The 17,355-nt window shown below is 35.3% G+C and overlaps 1 protein-coding gene across 1 annotated transcript in view; it reads left to right on the top strand.

Moving 5' to 3' along the window:
- The window catches only part of tubgcp2 (tubulin, gamma complex associated protein 2), a 20,864-nt gene continuing 3,509 nt past the window's right edge, over positions 1–17,355 (top strand). Inside the window, exons 1-15 of the mRNA XM_051124903.1 lie at positions 1–141; positions 392–562; positions 639–767; positions 859–1,035; positions 2,723–2,882; positions 3,996–4,203; positions 6,136–6,335; positions 7,365–7,554; positions 8,501–8,646; positions 9,702–9,882; positions 11,780–11,960; positions 12,801–12,973; positions 15,394–15,522; positions 15,600–15,720; positions 17,192–17,335. Coding sequence (XP_050980860.1) covers positions 413–562; positions 639–767; positions 859–1,035; positions 2,723–2,882; positions 3,996–4,203; positions 6,136–6,335; positions 7,365–7,554; positions 8,501–8,646; positions 9,702–9,882; positions 11,780–11,960; positions 12,801–12,973; positions 15,394–15,522; positions 15,600–15,720; positions 17,192–17,335 — 2,289 coding nt within the window. The 5' untranslated portion in view covers positions 1–141; positions 392–412. The remainder of the gene's footprint in view (positions 142–391; positions 563–638; positions 768–858; positions 1,036–2,722; positions 2,883–3,995; positions 4,204–6,135; positions 6,336–7,364; positions 7,555–8,500; positions 8,647–9,701; positions 9,883–11,779; positions 11,961–12,800; positions 12,974–15,393; positions 15,523–15,599; positions 15,721–17,191; positions 17,336–17,355) is intronic.

Below are 17,355 nucleotides of genomic sequence, written 5' to 3'. Positions count from 1 at the left end.
GAAAGAATATGCCTTTTGGCGGACATTTACAAATGTACAGTTTCTGACTTCCTATTATTGTGGTGTTGTCAGTTTCTCTAGTGTTTTATCAACAGATGCTGTTCGTGTTATTCAGACGGAATAAACAGACATATGTTATAGGTAAACAAGACGTTTTGTTTTATCATGCGACCTGTGTAAATGCAAATGGGCCGATGGCTGCTGTACATAATAACGAATTCCCGTTTATTTACTGTCACTTGGATGTACTGTAAGTTATATATTCATGGTTTTGGCGTTCATCTCTCATTAAATTCAGTGATCTAGATCAAGTATCGTTTGTGTAACTGATGTATTTATTCATTCATGGAGCCTGCTCTCTTTTCTCAACTGTGGCGCTTTCTTATTTCAGCTTCTGATTTTATCTGAAGCCATGAGTGAATTCAGGATACATCATGATGTTAATGAGCTTCTCGGGCTGCTTAATGTCCGAGGAGGAGATGGCGCTGAGGTTTATATTGATTTACTGCAGAAGAACAGGACTCCTTATGTGACCACAACAGTATCTGCACACAGTGCTAAGGTGAACATGAATAATGTGTTATATCTTCCATTACATGTATTCTGAATGCAGGAGACTAATTTATATCTTCTTACAGGTCAAAATGGCAGAACACTCCAAAACACCTGAAGACTTCTTAAGGAAATATGACGAATTGAAGTCAAAGAATGCACGCAACCTTGATCCACTGGTGTATCTGCTCTCCAAACTCACTGAGGATAAAGAGGTAGCTTTAATGAAGCTCATTATTCATTTCCAAACATGAAGTTCACATAATTTCTCACTAAACTCATTTTTCATTTGCTGCTGTTCTTCAGACATTGAAGTTCCTGCAGCAGAACGCGAAGGAGAGATCAGAAATGTCTGCAAATGCAGCGTCCAGCACCACCACGTCGTACAGCATTCCTGCAACCAGCGGAAAAATGTCCATGCAAGAACTGGAGGAGCTGCGGAAGAAGTTGGGAAATGTCACAGCCAGTTCCAATGTGCCTCAGGTAGTATGAGGAATCAAAAAGTGATATAACCCTGTTTGTTCATGTAATATGGAACATCTATATGAAATACAAGATTTAAATACGCTACTAGTCCAAAGTTTTTGAACAGTAAGATTTTTAATGTTTTTTAAAGAAGTCTCTTCTACTCACTGCATTTATTTCATCCAAAGTACAGCAAATACAGTACAATTTTGAAATATTTTTACTATTTATAATAGCTGTTTTGAATTTGAATATAAGAATATAATTTAAGCTGTTTTTTGCATTATTACTCCAGTCACATGATCTTTCAGAAAACATTCTAACATTCTGACTTTATGCTCAAAAAACATTTATTATTATTATTATGTTGAAAACAGATGAGTAGAATTTTTTCAGGTTTCTTTGATGAATAGAAAGTTCAGAAGAAAAGCATTTATGTAAAATAAAAATCTTTTTGTAACATTATAAATATTTATCATCACTTTTGATCAATTTAAAGCATCCTTGTTTAAAAAAAAGGTATTAATTTCTATAACTGTTTCTGTAATCAACTGTTTTAAATATTGATAATAAGAGTAAAAAAATATTCTTAAACAGCAAATCAGCATATTAGTATAATTTCTGAAGGATCATGTCACACTGAAGACTGGAGTAATGATGCTAAAATGTCAGCTTTGAAATCACAGAAATAAATTACATTTTAAAATATATTTAAGTAAAAAGCAGTTATTTTAAATAGTAAACATATTTCACAATTTTACTGCTTTTGTATTTTAGATCAAATAAATGCAGGCTTGGTGAGCAGGAGATAATTCTTTAAAAAAAAAAAACTTGACTGGTATTTATAGCAACATTGCTAATTTACATCCATAATCCCTAGGCAGGTAGCACAAACAAAGACAGCTAGTGACAATATGCAATATGTATTATATACAAATATATAATACAGCTACCAATACACCATACTCAAAGCGATAAAGGATTAAAATATGACAGTTCACACATGTCTGGTTTGCCTTAAGCCACTGTTTAAAATCAATCTTAAAATGTAGGGCACTCCCTTGTTATTACTGGTATGCTGTTGCAATATTTACTTCCCGTTACAGACAGCACTGTCTGTCCCAATGTGTCTATGTCATGACTAAAAGTGATGCCACCGTTAATCATCTGTTCAATTAAGTAATTGAAAAAGGTCGGGAAAGCCCACGCATAACCTAAAACAAGCATACTACTTTTTTTTTTTTTTTAAATCTTAAAAAATATTTTTCCAGAGCATTACAAATGTATGGCTGCTCTTATGAAGCAACACACACAGGCTGCTACAAAGAATCTTTTGATCCTTCAGTACCTTTCACAAGACATTGCACTGTTTCATGCTTTTCATCTTCAGAAAGATCTTTCTTCCCATATTGCACGAGACTTGCCTAATAATGTGCAACAATCTTATTAAGTAGGTTTTTACCTAAGACCTGACTATTTAACAAATCTGTCTGAGATTGATACAAGTTACCTAAAAGATAAGAAAAATAAAACAAACACTGTCTGTGTTTATGTTTATTTTACTGAAATCCTAAAATGCCACTTGCATGATAATTTGGAAGACAGTGTACACTGTTATTTTTTGCATTCATTAATAAACATGATTTAGTAAGCCAATCCTTCTGCACATTGCATCAGTTTACTATGGTTTTGTTTTCCCTCACAGTCTTCTGAGGTAATTCGTAAAATGCTGAGAGACCGACATAACAAGAAGAACCCCACTCAGCCAAACCCTGTGTTTCCAAACTGGGTGTATGACCGGCCTGCGCTGATTGGGGATTTCATCACTAGCCCCACGCCTGTGGGAGATCCAGTGGTGGCTATTGGTACGTGACGGGGCTTTCCAAAAGTAGTGTCTTTGATGAATAGGAAATGGTTACAGAGGTAGAGCAAGTTATTCAGTTTAATGAGAGATGATGAAGTAGTATGGGCGTTTTTAATTTCCGTTATAAATTAAATATGACTGAAGAAACAATAGATGACAAATCTGGTTAGAGATGTGATGTGAAAGTCAGCATGTAATGATAGTTGCAATCATTGTTTCTTTTCTGTTGTGACATATCTGAGTAACACGGTTTCTCAAATGAGAAAAATGTAGGATGGGACTTGATTTGTTCATCTGGAATTGATTAGATCATTGGAGTTTGCTAATTCCTAAAATTTCTATGGAGTTTACTTGTTGCTGGACTGGAGAGATTATCGTCCCGCTCTTGTTCCAATCAATAAAGAGCCAATATCTCTATGATGGGGAAGGGAAGTTAATGTTTTTTATTAAAGGTTACAAAAATTACAGAAGAATAAAAAATACATTTTGCATTAAAGGTGGGGTAAGTGATTTCTGGTAGCCAGTGTTTTGCATTTGAAATCATTAAAACAAACACGCTCCTGTTTTAGTTAGTGCCCTGCGAAGTGGACATCACATGATATTTTGCCATGATTCCAAGAAATGCATTAAAGTGTGTGAGACGTGAATTTAAATTTTATTTCTTTGCAGAGGTATATGATGTCACGCTTCACACTTCTCTAGTAAGTTTCGTCTGTGTGTAGATGCTGCACGCATCTGTGCAGCACAAATTCATGAATGAATGTTCTGAAGTGAAGTAAACTTCGACAGATTTCCCCTGCACAGGGAGTAGGAAGCAATGAACACTGTGTAGGCATCATGTAAATCAGAACAGGTCATGCACGGAGCTCACTTCTAATGAGCTGGTGATCTGAATCAGGGGTGTTAACTAAAAGAGAGTCTCTATTTTTCTGTCGTCGCTCGGCTAACGTTCTGTGCACTGAGCGCTTTCCTCCCCATCATGGGCTGATTGGCTACAAGTTTGTTTTGGTAGCATACCCCACCTTTGATGAAGCATTTATAATAAACACTGTGAAATTCCTTAAATTATGGTTGTGAGTTTTGATTTCTTGGTGACTTTAATGTGTACTTACAGGTACAATGCCGCTGGCTGCACAGGAACAAGCTCTGGTTGAGGACCTGTTGTATGTGCTGATAGGTGTGGATGGGAGAGACATCGCTGCTCAACCTGTGCTCGGCAGACAGAGCCGCTCTTTCATAGTAGATCCTTCCCTCGACATGTCCATCAAAGAGCTGGTCAGCCGGATATTACCGGTGGCATCGTGTTATTCCACTATCACACGGTCAGTGACCGATATGAAAAGGTTTACAACAGTACGATTTTTTTGTTTTTTAAAGAAGTCTCTTTTGCTCACCAAGCCTGCATTTATTCGATCCAAAATACTGCAAAAGCAGTAATATTGTGAAATATTTGTACTATTTAAAATAACTGCTTTTTATTTGAATATATTTTAAAATGTAATTTATTAATGTGATCAAAGCTGAGTTTTCAGCATCATTACTTCTGTCTTCAATGTCACATGATCCTTCAAAAATCATCCTAATATGCTTATTTGTTGTCCAAGAAACATTTGTTTTATATTATTATATCAGTATTTTAAAAATGTATACTTTTATTTAGCTAGGATGTTTTAAATCGATTAAAATTGATGATTAAATCATTTATGTCACAAAAGATTTCTATTTCAGATAAATGCTGTTCTTCTGAACATTTTATTCATCAAAGAAACCTGAAAAATTTCTACTCGGCTGTTTTCAACATAATAATAATATATGTTCTTTGAGAAGCAAATCAGAATATTAAAATGATTTCTGAAAGGTCATGTGACTGGAATAATGTTGCTAAAAATTCAGCTTTGAAATCACAGGAATAAATTGCATTTTAAAATATATTCAAATAGAAAACAGTTGTTTTAAATAGTAAAAATGTTTCAAAATGTTACTGTTTTTGCTGTACTTTGGATCAAATAATTACAGGCAGGCTTCTTTAAAAAACATTAAAAATCTTACTGCTCAAAGATGTTTGACTGGTAGTGTATATTAGTCACGTGTTTACATTATCAGGGTTTGAAATATGAATTTTTACACACCAGCCACTTTGGCTTCTAAAATTTTACCAAGCATTTAAAATTTCTGAGATAAAAACAATCAGAAATAATCCAGATTATCAAAATCAAATTTTGTATTTTAATTTATTTATTATTAAACTTGTTTGCGGATACCATAAAAAAGTTAGTCAGTTCTCTGTGATTAATAACAACAACAGTAATAATAATTGCATTTATTTTGTTGTATTTTCCATATATGGAAATTCAATTAAATGGCTAACAGATTGATGAGTAAACAAGCTGTCAGTTCATGAAGTGAACAGGTGGTAGGCTCGTTGAAAATGTGTGCCTCTGTATACATTTCTGCAAAACTGGAAAAAGCACACCTATATGTACAAATCAGTTTCCAGTTGAAATGAACACCAGAGACGTTTATTCCTTTTCACATAAAGTACAGATTTACAGGTATAGAGTTTTGGTTAACAAAGCCTAATTTTCACACAGTTACTTGCAGAATATAATGTTATGACTTCAAAACAATTTTAACATTCTGCGTGATTTGAAAACTAATACTTTTGAACATTGTCACATATACAGCTTCATATATAGAGAAATAAAAACGCAACAATACGTGCCTGTAATAAAAATGTGCCACGGTCACATATTGAACGTGTTTTAGCACCACTCTCTGGACATTTCACTTTGAAACTGGCACGAAACATGCAGTAAGGTACGTAAATATGATATATTTTATATATCATATAAATATATATAGAGGCACATACTTTCATGAGCCTGGGTTGACTGTTTTTTTTTTTTAAGTATGTACACTCATAGAAAACAATGTGTTTGAATTTTTAAAGACGGTTTTGTTTTTCTAATGTTGGAGGTTCCTGGTTGGAGAACATGATTTACGAATCATAACCAGCCAAACTGGCTAATGATTTGATATGTGTAACCTGCCGCTGTCTATTTTTCACCTGCTTTTGGTGGGTAATTTCAAACCCTGATTGCTATATTAAATCAGTTTTGTTAATCATGTTAGAGCTTTTATTATCCCTGTAAAATCATTTTCTGAAAATCATTTGTATTTAATTTAGCATGGCTTGCACTCGTTATCTAAAGCTCATAAAGTACTTGCAATCAATTTTCATATTTCATGTTCAGCTTCACAGAGGAGAAATCGTCGTTTGAGTACGGTCAGGTGAATCATGCCTTGACTGCAGCCATGAGGACTCTGATGAAGGAATATCTCATCCTGGTGACCCAGCTGGAGCATCTCCACGGACAGGGCACACTCTCCCTGCAAAAGCTCTGGTTCTACATACAGCCCACCATGCGCACCATGGAAATCCTGGCCTCCATCGGTAAAGCTGTCAACACTTGTGTTTACAGTTCAAAGAGCAGCACTTCACATTTTGGAAGTGTCAACGGGAATACCAAGTTAATTTTTACAGTTTTTGAGTGCAAAAATATACTTTGAGTCAGCGTATTCTTTACCTTTATTGGTTAAAACAGCCTTCTTGTCAACTAAAGAAGTAAAGTTTGTCAGGACAAATATTGACGTTGAATAGACAAAGCCTAAATAAGATTTTAAAGTTTGATGGTTACGTAGATGTAGTATTAAAAGCATCCAGATAGCTAGCTAGGCATTGATGGCCCCTTAATTAACCATGGTTTTATTACAAATAAAAACAAAAAAACCCACATGGTAACCACAAATTAACCATAGTTTTGCTATGCTAACCATAGTTTAACCATGATATCTTTAGTAAAACTGTGGTTATACAAATGGTAATCAGTCTGCCAAAAAAACATGGTTGCTACACTTTTACTATAATAAAATCATTGTTAAGAATTTCTCTAGCATGTTTTAACGTGCTGCTAGCAAATATAATGTATTATTTGCACATTGTTAGGATGAATTATCATGTTACTAACATGTTTCTAAAACTAAAATGTTTTTACATGTTGCTAGCATGTTTTAGTTAATTGCTAACATGTTTCTATCATGCTTTAGCACTGTTGCAGCATGTTTTAGGACATTGCTAGTATGTTTCTGGTGTTTTAGAATGTGTTAATGTTTCTGGCATGCTTCAGCACATTGTTAACATTTTAACATTGTTGCTAGCATGTTTCTAACATTCCATACATGTTGATAGTATGATTTATCATGGAGTTAAACATGTTGTTAACGCAGTGTTGGCATGTTGTAGCATGCTGCTAGCATGTTTTACTGTTGACACAGAGACAGCGCCAGACCAAACATTTGTATTTCCAAAGGGGGCCTTGGTAGAAATTGTGTTTGGGAGGGGGTTCCCATTCGCCCGCACGTAGCGTCAACACTGTTGACATGCTCATGTTAATGTGCTTTCTCTCTGGTCTCTTTTATGTAGCCACTTCTGTTGACAAGGGTGAGTGTATGGGCGGCTCGACCCTCAGCCTGCTTCACGATCGTACCTTCAATTACACCGGAGACAGCCAGGCTCAAGAGCTCTGCCTCTATCTGACCAAAGCAGCCAGCGTCCCCTACTTTGAAATACTTGAGAAGTGGATCTATAGGGGCATCATTAAAGACCCATACAGGTAGAATGTGAGCCCTACTGGGCTGTGAGCCATTTGGTACCCTCTCGTGAATGTTTTTTTTTATTTGATTTATTAATAATATATTTTGTTTTCCATTATGAATTACCCTTGAACATTTCATTTTATTGAGCATTTCCAGAAACATTAGTTGACAATATACGTTAGTAAGCTATATACAGTGGGTGCGGAAAGTATTCAGACTCGCTTAAATTTTTCACTCTTTGTTATATTGCAGCCATTTGCTAAAATCATTTAAGTTCATTTTTTTTCCTCATTAATGTACACAGCACCCCATGTTGACAGAAAAACACAGAATTGTTGACATTTTTGCAGATTTATTAAAAAAGAAAAACTGAAGTATCACATGGTCCTAAGTATTCAGACCCTTTGCTCAGTATTTAGTAGAAGCACCCTTTTGATCTAATACAGCCATGAGTCATGAGTTCCTTTGACCTCATGATTCTCATTTGCTCTGACATGCACTGTGAGCTGTAAGGTCTTATATAGACAGGTGTGTGGCTTTCCTAATCAAGTCCAATCAGTATAATCAAACACAGCTGGACTCAAATGAAGGTGTAGAACCATCTCAAGGATCATCAGAAGAAATGGACAGCACCTGAGTTAAATATATGAGTGTCACAGCAAAGGGTCTGAATACTTAGGACCATGTGATATTTCAGTTTTTCTTTTTTAATAAATCTGCAAAAATGTCAACAATTCTGTGTTTTTCTGTCAATATGGGGTGCTATGTGTACATTAATGAGGAAAAAAATGAACTTAAATGATTTTAGCAAATGGCTGCAATATAACAAAGAGTGAAAAATTTAAGGGGGTCTGAATACTTTCCCTACCCACTGTATGAAGCGCCGCTTTTTGAAATTTGTATTTTATTTATATATTTTTTTTAAAAATGAATATATATTCATACATGTATTTTTTTTTATAGTGAATTCATGGTTGAGGAACATGAGCTGCAAAAAGAGAAGATTCAGGAGGATTATAATGACAAATACTGGGATCAGAGATACACTATTGTCCAGCACAGGATCCCATCATTCCTTCAGAAAATGGCAGATAAGATATTAAACACAGGTGAGGAATTTATTTATGGAACATTAGTTCAGTTCCAGAATGTAATTAGACAGCATTTTATGTGTCAGTAGTAGGCAGCTGCTTATTTAGACAGTATATAGCATAAGGTACTACTAGAAAGCATAGGTACAATGGTAAAAAATTTTACATTTCTAAAATTTCTAATGATTACCCTAGTGAAAAATTAATATACTAAAATGTATTTAAAGTACATTTATTTCATGCTAAGTATACTACAAATACACTTACATTTTATGTTAATATTTAATAAAAATACCCTGCAGTTGTACTTTTAGTATACTAAACTGGTATATTTAAAGTCTGCTAAATTGGAACAACTGTTCCAAATGTGAAGAAGTAGTGCTGAGTCCAGAGGTCCTCAACCACCGGGTCGCGACCCACTACCAGTCTGTGGAAGAATTTCTACCAGGTTGTGAGAACATTCTGGGGAAAATTTGTATAGATATGATGCTCTGTTATTTATTGTGTGTAAATGATTGTTCTAATTATTCTGTACTTTTGTTGTATGCGATTTGTATGGAGTAACAGTTTGATGATTTCATGTAAAATTACTAAAAAAAAAGATTGCTCTGATCTGTCATATAATCTATTAGGGCTTAAACGGATCACAGTTGAACCATGATAGTACGAACCAGGTCCAGACCCATTTAGACCAGCCAGTTTACACGTTCAAGCTATGTAAAAAAGCTATGAAATAAAGCTTGGAGGCTGTAGTCCACCTAAACATATACTGAAGTATATTTGATTGTGCTAAAGTGAAACTATTGCAAGTATACTTTAGGTACACTTTAAATATTTTGCATTAAAAGACCAGTATTATTTAAAGATTATACAATCCTCATCAATAGTGACATTAAAACACATTTTAGGCTTAATATTAAAAAATGTGCATTGTGCACAAGTAGTACTCCAAATTTTAATTGTAGTTTTTATATGTTAATAGACTTGAACTATACTAGAATTCCCATCTGGAAAGAATAGAGTAGCTAAATGCATTATTTTCATAACCAGTCCTAACTTTTTTCTCGTTTCAGGCAAGTATTTGAATGTTGTGCGAGAGTGTGGTCGTGACGTAACCTGTCCAGATGCCAAAGAGGTTCTCTACACGCTTAAAGAGAGAGCGTATGTGGAGCAGATCGAAAAAGCATATTACTACGCCAGTAAGGTTCTGCTTGACTTCTTGATGGAGGAAAAGGAGCTTGTTTCACGCCTGAGGTAAAACTTAAGGGTTTGAAATTGTATTTTTCTGGCATTGTTTTCTACAGTCATGTCAAATCAGTCAAGCACTTTTAACAGTACTCATTGTTTCAATGGCATTTTACAGAAAATATATGTGTCACTGTTTAAATGTATTTAGACCCTAGTAAACAGGAAGTCAAATGTCAGCTTAAATTACCAAAAAGATTTTGTTAGTAGGAACAAAGACATGTAAAAGCAAATCGGACATAGTAACATGCTATATAATACAATACAATTTTATTTGCTTTCAATAAGTACACATAACATTGTAACCATTCTTGGCTCACTGAGAATCGGATGTAATAACCTGTTGCCAGGTATGTGTGTGAGTAATCTGAGCCAGTGGTACTGTTTATGAGCACTCTTCATTTATAGCACATCTTTAAGTTAAGCTTTTTTCCACTGTTCCAGACACCAATATTTTAATGATTCACAAAAGATGAATCACTGTCTGGCCAATTAAGATTTCCTTATGTAGATAAAGGTTAGGATCAGCAACTACAGCAGACCGTAGGTGTGTTTTTCAACTTTTGACATTTACTCATCCTCATGTCATTCCAAATGCAATTCATCTTCAAAACATTTAAAGCCCATGTAAAAAAAACCTTTGACAATTTAAAACGACCGTAAAGACATAGTAAACACTATCCATATGAATTGAATGAGTTAATCCAGATCTTCTGAAAAGATGTGATTGCCTTATTTGATAAACAGAATTTAAAGGTATTTCAGTGGATTTTGATGCAAGAGGACAACTGTCACGGTTGTGTGATGCAAGGAGAACACAGTAGTCACAAGCTTCACTTTAACAGTCTTTAATTAGGCAAACGCAGGGGAAAATACAACTTAGGAACAATCGCTGACAACAAGTAACAAAGTACGCAGATGCAAGACCAGATGAGGAACAAAGGAAAAGACAGAAACTAATGTACATGGGATGATTAACAAAACAGGTGTGTGAAATAATCAAATCACCTAAACAAGAACTGAAAACATGACCAAATATGGAAACTAGGAAAAAAGACAGGGATAAAACATGGAAAACAAGTCCACAATACTGACAACAACAGGGGATGGAATTTTTTTTTTAATGGAGAAAACGTATGGATTATTGACTTGTATTTTGACTAGAGGCGAGTATTAAAAGTTAGAACACCTTAATTTGTTTCTTACAAACATGCAGCTTTTCACTTCACAAGACACAATTGCCTGGAGTCATGTGGATTACTGTGATGTTTTTATCAGCTGTTTTATTCTGACAGCATTCATTCACTGCAGAGAACAAAATGCTAAATTTCTCCAAATCTAAACAAATTTTTGGGTGAGCTATACCTTTAATTTAGGCATTTATTCACAAAAACATTGATCAACACATAAACCAAGCACATCAAATATGGTCAATGCAAGAACAAACCTTGAATTAAACCACTCGATTCATATAGATTTTTCCCCCCACAATGTTTGTATGAAACCTCTGAGTTGCCAACGTTTTAGTATATGAACTTTCATAAACCTCTCAGGTTTCATTAAAAATATAGTTTTTGAAGGTGAACAGTCTTAAGTCTTATGAATTGGGAAGGACATGAGGGGGTGAGTAAATGATGACATTTTACTTTTTGGGTCAATGCCTTTAAAAACCAGATCAGTTTGACTAATTAATTCTTAAAATCTTTTTCTCTTCACAAGTTCACAGCTTACAGTTTTTGGTTCTTCGGGGGTAGCTGCATCACAACGTCATCTGTTTTTAAAGCCCATACTTTGATCATCTAGAAGATTATCTAAAGCCCATACTTTTAATAATCTAAGATTATTACTTAGCAATTGCAAACTGAATATCTTAATACCACCTCATTTCTTACATTTTGTGGTGCAGGTCAATCAAGCATTACTTCTTAATGGATAAAGGTGACTTTTTCGTGCATTTTATGGACCTGACGGAGGAGGAACTGAAGAAGCCGGTTGATGATATCATTCCTCCTCGCCTGGAAGCCCTTTTGGAGCTGGCCCTGAGAATGAGCACTGCCAACACAGATCCCTTCAAAGATGATTTAAAGGTTGAATGCTCATCTATCTTCGTAACAGTTACTTCAACAGTAGCACTTAGTAATATGTCTGTTTGTGCATTTTACATAACAGTCTCGATTTCAGGTGTGGAGCAATTGCTTTTGCGATAGAATTCAAAAAGAATTGTAGTTTATTTTCACCGTTTGCCTAAAGATGGGTCATTTTACTGAGCATTTTTTTGTCAGTGTTGTCATATGTTGTGCTGGCTGATACACCAGTTATTCCTGGACTTATACTGTGTCATAATCAGACATAAAGTGACAAGATTCCAGTAAAACGCAGTTTGTCAGTGCACACTGAGATTTGACACAAGAGTCTAGGACAGCACAATTAATCGAAATAAAAACTAAAATCGTGATATGTCTTACTCTGATTACTAAGATGCATGTTTCGAAGTGAAGCATAAAATTACACGTGAGCAGCTTATTATTTGTTTGCTGCAGTGTTTTTTTAAATAATTGATTGTCATTTTAAAGTGAATATTACAATTTAAAAATATTGTAGTTTTTTTAGTAATAATAATAATAATACAATAATGCAACAATTATACGTAATATAAAAGTCACATTTTAAATTGCATTCACAATTAGATGTTTTTAAATTGTGCAGCCCTACATGAAACCACAAAAAAAACAGTGAATGAAAATGGAAATAACATCCAGTAATTTAAGGTTTCATGTGTGAAAGTAGCTATTGTCACCCATCTAAATGGTTCTATCATTTGGAAGGTGATTGGGAGTCTTGTTATCGAATAGAAAATGACGTGCATTGCCAAAAATGGTGAAGTTATTACTGAAATTACATTATTTATTTTTGTTGTTCTTTTCCAGATTGACCTGATGCCCCATGATGTAATCACCCAGCTGTTGCGTGTCCTTGCTATAGACACCAAGCAAGAAAAAGCCATTATTAATGCAGAGCCCACAGAGGTGTCACTTAGCGGCCTGGAGGCTTTCTCTTTCGACTACATCGTCAAGTGGCCACTTTCGCTCATAATCAACCGGTACTCAGCTTTTCTGTATGGCTGTATAGCTTTTATTTCCAACAGCTTGTGACTGTAACTATGGTTGTGTGCTTCTTAAAAGAAATGGTTTTGTCTTCATTTATCTAACTTTCACTCATGTTGTTCTAAACCTGTATCCCATGCACTTAAAGGAGTCATCGGGGTCAAACTTCACTTTTTCATGTTGTTGGAACATTAATGTGTGTTGGCCGTGTATGTACAAATCTACCCTATAATGATAAAAATCCATGCAGTGGTTTTTAATTAATATGTAAAAATAATATCCCCCTTTTTTTTTTTTTTAATCGAGCTGTTCTCAGATGTCTGGCGGTGTGGCGTCACACCGACAGAGGCAGCTCCCACGATAGTTGATTGACATGAGCTCTTACCTCAGACCAGCTGTCACAGTCCAGTAACTTTCCTTGTTTTGATGCAGAAGCAGGGATGCAAGTTAGACAAGAATATCTCCGATTGAGCGATTGAGGTGTTGTGTTGCTGGATGTAATAATGAACATAGTGGTCGTCATTTACTCCCGACATCTGATCCGCTGAAGATGCAGTGGATTACATTTATTTGTGAATGGAATGCGCCTCCCGATCTACATATATCCGTCTATGTTCGTGCGAATCATTTGTGATACAGCTTCACTTACAGCAGAAGTGAGTATAAGGGTTTTTTTTAATGAATCTTTGCGATCGCCTTTCCAAATAATGTGGTAGTTGGGAAGTTTAGCGGCTAAACGCGGCTAAATGCGGCTAAAGTAAACAAGATCATCATTCCACAGAGAGAAGAGAGGGGCGGGGTGAGCAGAGCTCATTTGCATTTAAAGGAACAACCCCTTAGAATGAGATGATTTTTGCAGAGCTCATTTTGACAAGGTAAAAAGGGTGTTGTTTTACAAAACCATTGAGAATTTTTAATCAAAGTATATTAGAGACTTTTCATTAAGACCCTAAAGAATCATATCAACTTGTGGAAAATGGGCATCCGATGACCCCTTTAAGGTGGAGTTACATTTAGTGTTGCTCTGTGAATTTTTAGCAAGAGAAATTATTTCAGTAGGAATCCTTGCTTTTGGAAATGTTGCTCAACACTGCATGATCGGAAATGTTGTACAGTACACATATGCCACTGGAAATGTCACCTGTTACACAATATGCTATTGAAAATGTTGCACACTGTTGGAAATGTGACATTACATGCTATGCTATTGGAAATATCTCGCTTTACACACTATGCTATTGGAAATGTTGCACGTTGCAAACTGCTGTTGGACAAGGAAGCCGTTACATTCTACGCTATAGGAAATGGTGCATGTTACACACTACGTGATCGTAATTGGTGCACGTTACACACTACGTTATTGGAAATGGCCCACGGTACACGTTATGTTAGTGGAATTGGCTTGTGTTACACACTGCATTATAGGAAATGGCACACATTACACACTATTTGATTGAAGATGGCGAACTTACACACTACGCTATTGGAAATGGCTGACGTTACAAGCTATGTTATTGGAAATGGCATGCGTTACACACTACTTTATAGCAAATGGGGCTCATTACACTGGGTATTGGAAAGAAAGGCGTTTATGATACACTATAAGAAATGGCGCATGTTACACACTACGTGATCGTAAATGGTGCACGTTACACACTACGTTATTGAAAATGGTGTGCGTTACACACTATGTTATTGGAAATGGCACACATTACACACTAAACTATTGGAAATGGCCCGCGTTACATGCTATGTTAGTAGAATTGGCGTGCGTTACACACAGCATTATAGGAAATGGCACACATTACACACTATTTGATTGAAGATGGTGCACTTACACTACTTTATTGGAGATGGCAAACATTACACACTGTGTTATTGAAGATGCCGCACATTACACACTACGTTATTGGAAATGGCACACATTACACACTACGCTATTGGAATGGTACACGTTTTACACTATGGAATCGGAAATGGCACATATTACACAGTTACTGGAAAATATCGCACATTTCACACTACGCTATAGGAAATGTTGGCCGTTACACACTATGCTATTGAAAATGTTGCAAACTTTTGGAAATGGCGCACATTACACACTACGCTATTGAAAGTGGCACGTTACACACTATGCTATTGGAAATGGTTCACAATACACACTTCGTGATCGGAAATGGACACTTCGTGATCGGTTATTAAAAATGTTGCATATTACACACTGAATTATTAGAAATGTCGCACATCACACACTGCATTTTGCTAATTTTGCACATTTCTATGTGACCCATGCTTCATGCATGCAATGCTATTGACAATAGACTATGGACCTTCTAGCCTGTTAAATTTCACAGAAAATAATTTGACCTCACCTTTACAATGCACTACTCCTTTAACTCAATTCTCTGTTGTACAGAAAAGCCCTGACAAGATACCAGATGCTCTTCAGGCACATGTTCTACTGCAAGCATGTGGAGAGGCTGCTCTGTAATGTGTGGATCAGCAATAAAGAAGCGAAGCAATATTCGCTACACTCTGCTAAATGGTGAGACTAAATATGTATTTTGACCTTGGACTGTGCATCTTCATGTGAGAATATTAAGTAGCTCTTGTGTGTTGTAGGTTTGCCGCTGCCTTTGCATTAAGACAACGGATGCTGAACTTTGTGCAGAACATTCAGTACTACATGATGTTTGAGGTTATGGAGCCCACGTGGCACATCATGGAGAACAATCTGAAATCTGTAAGTCAATAAACTAAAAGAAAAAAGCTTTATGCTTAGTTATGGCTTATGACTTCAGAACAAGCAGTTAACATATTTAATTGGATTTAAGTCAGATTTATCTTGTTTCTTTCTGTTATAACCATAATATTTTAATGCACATGTATGCTTTTACCTAATTAAATTTGAATTAGTAAATTGGTTTAGTATATGGCTGTCATGATTCTGAAATTTTTGTTGCTGATTAATTATAAATAAATAAATAAATAATTGCAATTTTAATGGTACTGTATATACATAATACTTTACGTATTTTACATTACACTAAACATTAATAAAATGTTATTTCTTTTAAAGCTAAACAAATATATGTAATGTATGATATTTTACATATTTATATATGTATAATATATTTGACATATACAGGGCCTAAAACTAACTTTTTGCGACACCTGCCAATGGCCTGTGACGTGGTAAAATTTATCGGCCAATTTTTTTTTTTTTTTTACAGGCCACAAAACGCTTTTTGCAAAAACAGGCAGTTATTACTACTACAATAACTAAACATTTACAGTGTTTTTAATTTTATCCTGCTACTGGTGTCTATGCATTTTCCCTCAGTTTTACCTATATCCATTCAACATTACAGTATAATTGAAAGCTATTATTTCTCATTTTTAGGCTCTGAAATATATAACAACTTTTAATTTAAGTGATTTTAAAACATTTTTCACATAAACTGTAAATTGTATATGCATAAACTATACAAAATAATCTTTATTTAAGCTATAAAGGTTAATCAGCGACTAGAGCAGTCAAGTGATGATTTCTCTTTTTCTTTTGTTCTTTGATATACATCAATGACAGACTTCAGCAGGTTAGGTTTCACTTTAAAAGCAGCGTGGTCTCTGTAAAACCTGATTTACATGACGCAGATTTGACACATACCTGATTTTCTCCGAACTCTTTACAGTCATTTAAGACTTTCTAACTCATTTAAGAATACGTTTATGAGGCAACTTGCTAAAACCGCGCATTTTGACATAATTGTGTTTTCGTCTGTTGCTGGTGCATTGTCTGAAGCGTCTCAGTGCATGCGTGCAGCTGAATGCGCAACCTATACTTCACTACACCGTTTAGGTGGCTATTGTTTTCACTACGTTGCTCGTAAGAGTTTTACCTGCCAACTGGGGACTGACACTGCTACATACACTCGCCAACGCAGATTTTTACTCATATTTGGCAAATGTTCATTTTAGGCCCTGCTTATATATAATGTCTGGAGTGCTTACATAATTGCATTAAAATTCCTTAGTTGTATGCCAGTGTCCATTATTGGTCATGGTCATAAAGAGTACAGTGATCATGGTTTTCTCAAATAATGGACCGTAATCAGACCGTTATGTAATAATCATGATAGGTCTGGCTGAGCACAAATGGAAATGTTTAAATTAATTCACAGTACGTTCTTAATTTCCTTGTCTTTTTTTAGGCTTCCAACATTGATGATGTCCTGTGTCATCACACCAGCTTCCTGGATAACTGTCTGAAGGACTGTATGCTCACCAACCCTGAGCTGCTTCGCATCTTCTCCAAGCTCATGTCTGTCTGTGTTATGTTCACCAACTGCATGCAGGTAAAAATACAGACATTATT

This window comes from Labeo rohita, chromosome 12 (assembly GCF_022985175.1).
Source record: "Labeo rohita strain BAU-BD-2019 chromosome 12, IGBB_LRoh.1.0, whole genome shotgun sequence".
Classification (NCBI taxonomy): domain Eukaryota; kingdom Metazoa; phylum Chordata; class Actinopteri; order Cypriniformes; family Cyprinidae; genus Labeo; species Labeo rohita.
The sequence above is the reverse complement of the archived record's forward strand: the minus strand, read 5'-3'. Positions and strand labels throughout refer to the sequence as shown.